This window comes from Populus nigra, chromosome 11, assembly GCF_951802175.1.
Source record: "Populus nigra chromosome 11, ddPopNigr1.1, whole genome shotgun sequence".
In the NCBI taxonomy this organism is placed as follows: Eukaryota; Viridiplantae; Streptophyta; class Magnoliopsida; order Malpighiales; family Salicaceae; genus Populus; species Populus nigra.
In genome coordinates, this window is record NC_084862.1 from 10,373,295 (window position 1) to 10,375,455 (window position 2,161).

Consider the following 2,161-nt stretch of genomic DNA (forward strand, 5'->3'; position numbering starts at 1 on the left):
GATTATCAATTTGAGTTTCACAAACCTCAGGGCTATTGGAAATTTATCTTATCATTAACTTCAGGGTCTCGGGGAATTAGTCAAGGAATACGTAAGCTGGTTCGGACAACCATTATTACTAAAAATAAAATAAATTAAATAACAATATAAGGGTGATTAGGGCTAGAGATTTTGAAATGGGATGTGCAATATGAAAAAAACCATAAAATAAACCCTGTGATTTAAAAAAAAAATAAAGAAAAAGCAAATAGTACATAAATTATATTAGAGAAAAATATGCATCATCTATGAAATAAAGCTTACTTTGGAGGGTACATTTTAAGATTTTGCATCATCTAGCTAGACTAAAGTCTAGTTCCATAAAGGTTATGAAAAGTTTGATGCTTTCTATGTCAATCTCTAATCATTATTTTTATGCTCAGTGCTTGTATCTCTCACAATTACATTTATACGAGTGATTGTACCTTTACTATTTTTTAATTAATTCATCTCCCTTTATATATATATATGTATATATATATATATATATATATATATATAATTCTTCTTCCGATTTTCTGTGACTTTAATAAATGTGTGTGTTTGTTTAGGAGCTTGACAAACATGGCTGAATTCATCTCCATCTTCGAAACACAGTTTTCAGTTTCAAATTACTGGGAGCAAGAACAATCATATGAGAGGTCAAAACTGAAGCTAATTGCTTTCTGTCCGGCATTTTCTTGATGCAAGTTGCAATTTCTCCATCCTCAATGAAAAAAATAAACTTAATTTCTTAGCTAATCCTGTCTTTCTAGCAAAAACTTGCAGTTTCCTCTTGCAAAAATCCCTTAACATCACGGTTTTAATCTCTCAGTCGTGTTGTTTGTAGCCGCATCAGAAAGAAACTAAAATGAAAGCGATATAGAGATTGAAAACAGAAGCTGAAGAAAAGAACAAACCTTTCCTCATCCACTCAGATGAAGAACAGAAACTGCAACTTGTGTTTTTGGACACAGAAGTAAGATCATCCAATCAACCTATGACTCACTGCCTATTTTGTTTTACACCATCATTAAAACATAATTAATAAAACCCCAAATCACAAGGCAAGACCCCTCAATTTCCCACAGTTACATCGAGTCCATGAAATCCAAATTAATTACCACTGCAAGAAGACACAAAAACATTAATCTGCTCCAAAAAACTCAGATTCTGTGGCCTGTCTTTCCTCTTCACATACCCTTTTGCCTCTTTCTCTCCATACACTCCATAACCTCTCTTCCCACTCCTTTTCCACATCTCCATCGCATAGCTCCTGTGCCCGTAATACGCCTCCACCCCAAACACGGCGTCCCCTCCGTCAATGGGCTCCACCCTTATCGGCAGCCTCTCGTAGTGATCCCTGCTCGTTCCCTCCAATTCATCGAGCCTGGACAGCCCCTGACTCGACACAGCGTATAACTCGCCGGTGACCCGGTGAGATCCGGTGGCGTCTGGAAGGTTGAGAAGGAATGGGACCCTGTACGGCCCACAGACAAGCGGGTAGTTCTCAACGGTTCTGCAGATTCCATTGAAGACAGCATCCCCGGTTTTGATCAGATCCTGCATCAAGACATGATTGGAAAAGCCCCTCTTCAAAGTTCCGTAAGTGAATATCAGCGTTGTCGTCGATGCACGATTGCAGTTGTTTTCTGTTGCGATGCCCATGTGTTTTCTCCCTCTCTCCACGATTTTCTTTTCCTCTTTACCCTCTGTTCTCAATTAAAAGGGAACGCCTATTTGTGGTTGGAAAGCGGATTGACGATCGAGAGAGGGATAAGAGAGAGGGGAGTTGCATTTATAGAAGTCTTTATTTGATTTTCTGGAGTCAATGATGGAATACAAACTCTTCCATGGATGGCTAAAATCTTCAAAGCTGCGTTCCCTTTTTAACTATGAAAACGTTTAATTTTAAATAAGAATATTAATATAATTTCAGCATTATAATTTATTAGTTCGAAAAAACTAGAACTCAAGGGGTTTTTACTCCCCTCCTAGCCCTCTTCACCAAATAATATGATTGCAATTGTGTTTATTTTTTTTTAAATAAACATTTCATTTTTGTCTTACAATATTTTTTATTTTTACATGTGTGGTCCTTTTAGTTAAGATTTTCTAGTTTCAATGCTCATTCCTTGAACTT

At 36.9% G+C, this 2,161-nt stretch overlaps 1 protein-coding gene across 1 annotated transcript; it reads right to left on the bottom strand.

Moving 5' to 3' along the window:
• Positions 1-921: 921 nt before the first annotated feature.
• Positions 922-1,898, bottom strand: LOC133667870 (putative gamma-glutamylcyclotransferase At3g02910). Its single transcript, XM_062087556.1, has one exon. The coding sequence runs from the start codon at positions 1,684-1,686 to the stop codon at positions 1,135-1,137; it is 552 nt and encodes a 183-aa protein (XP_061943540.1). The 5' UTR covers positions 1,687-1,898; the 3' UTR covers positions 922-1,134.
• Positions 1,899-2,161: the final 263 nt, after the last annotated feature.

Excerpts from the sequence above, each read along its gene's own strand:
- LOC133667870 (XM_062087556.1), bottom strand. The coding sequence starts at position 1,686 with ATGGGCATCGCAACAGAAAACAACTGCAATCGTGCATCGACGACAACG.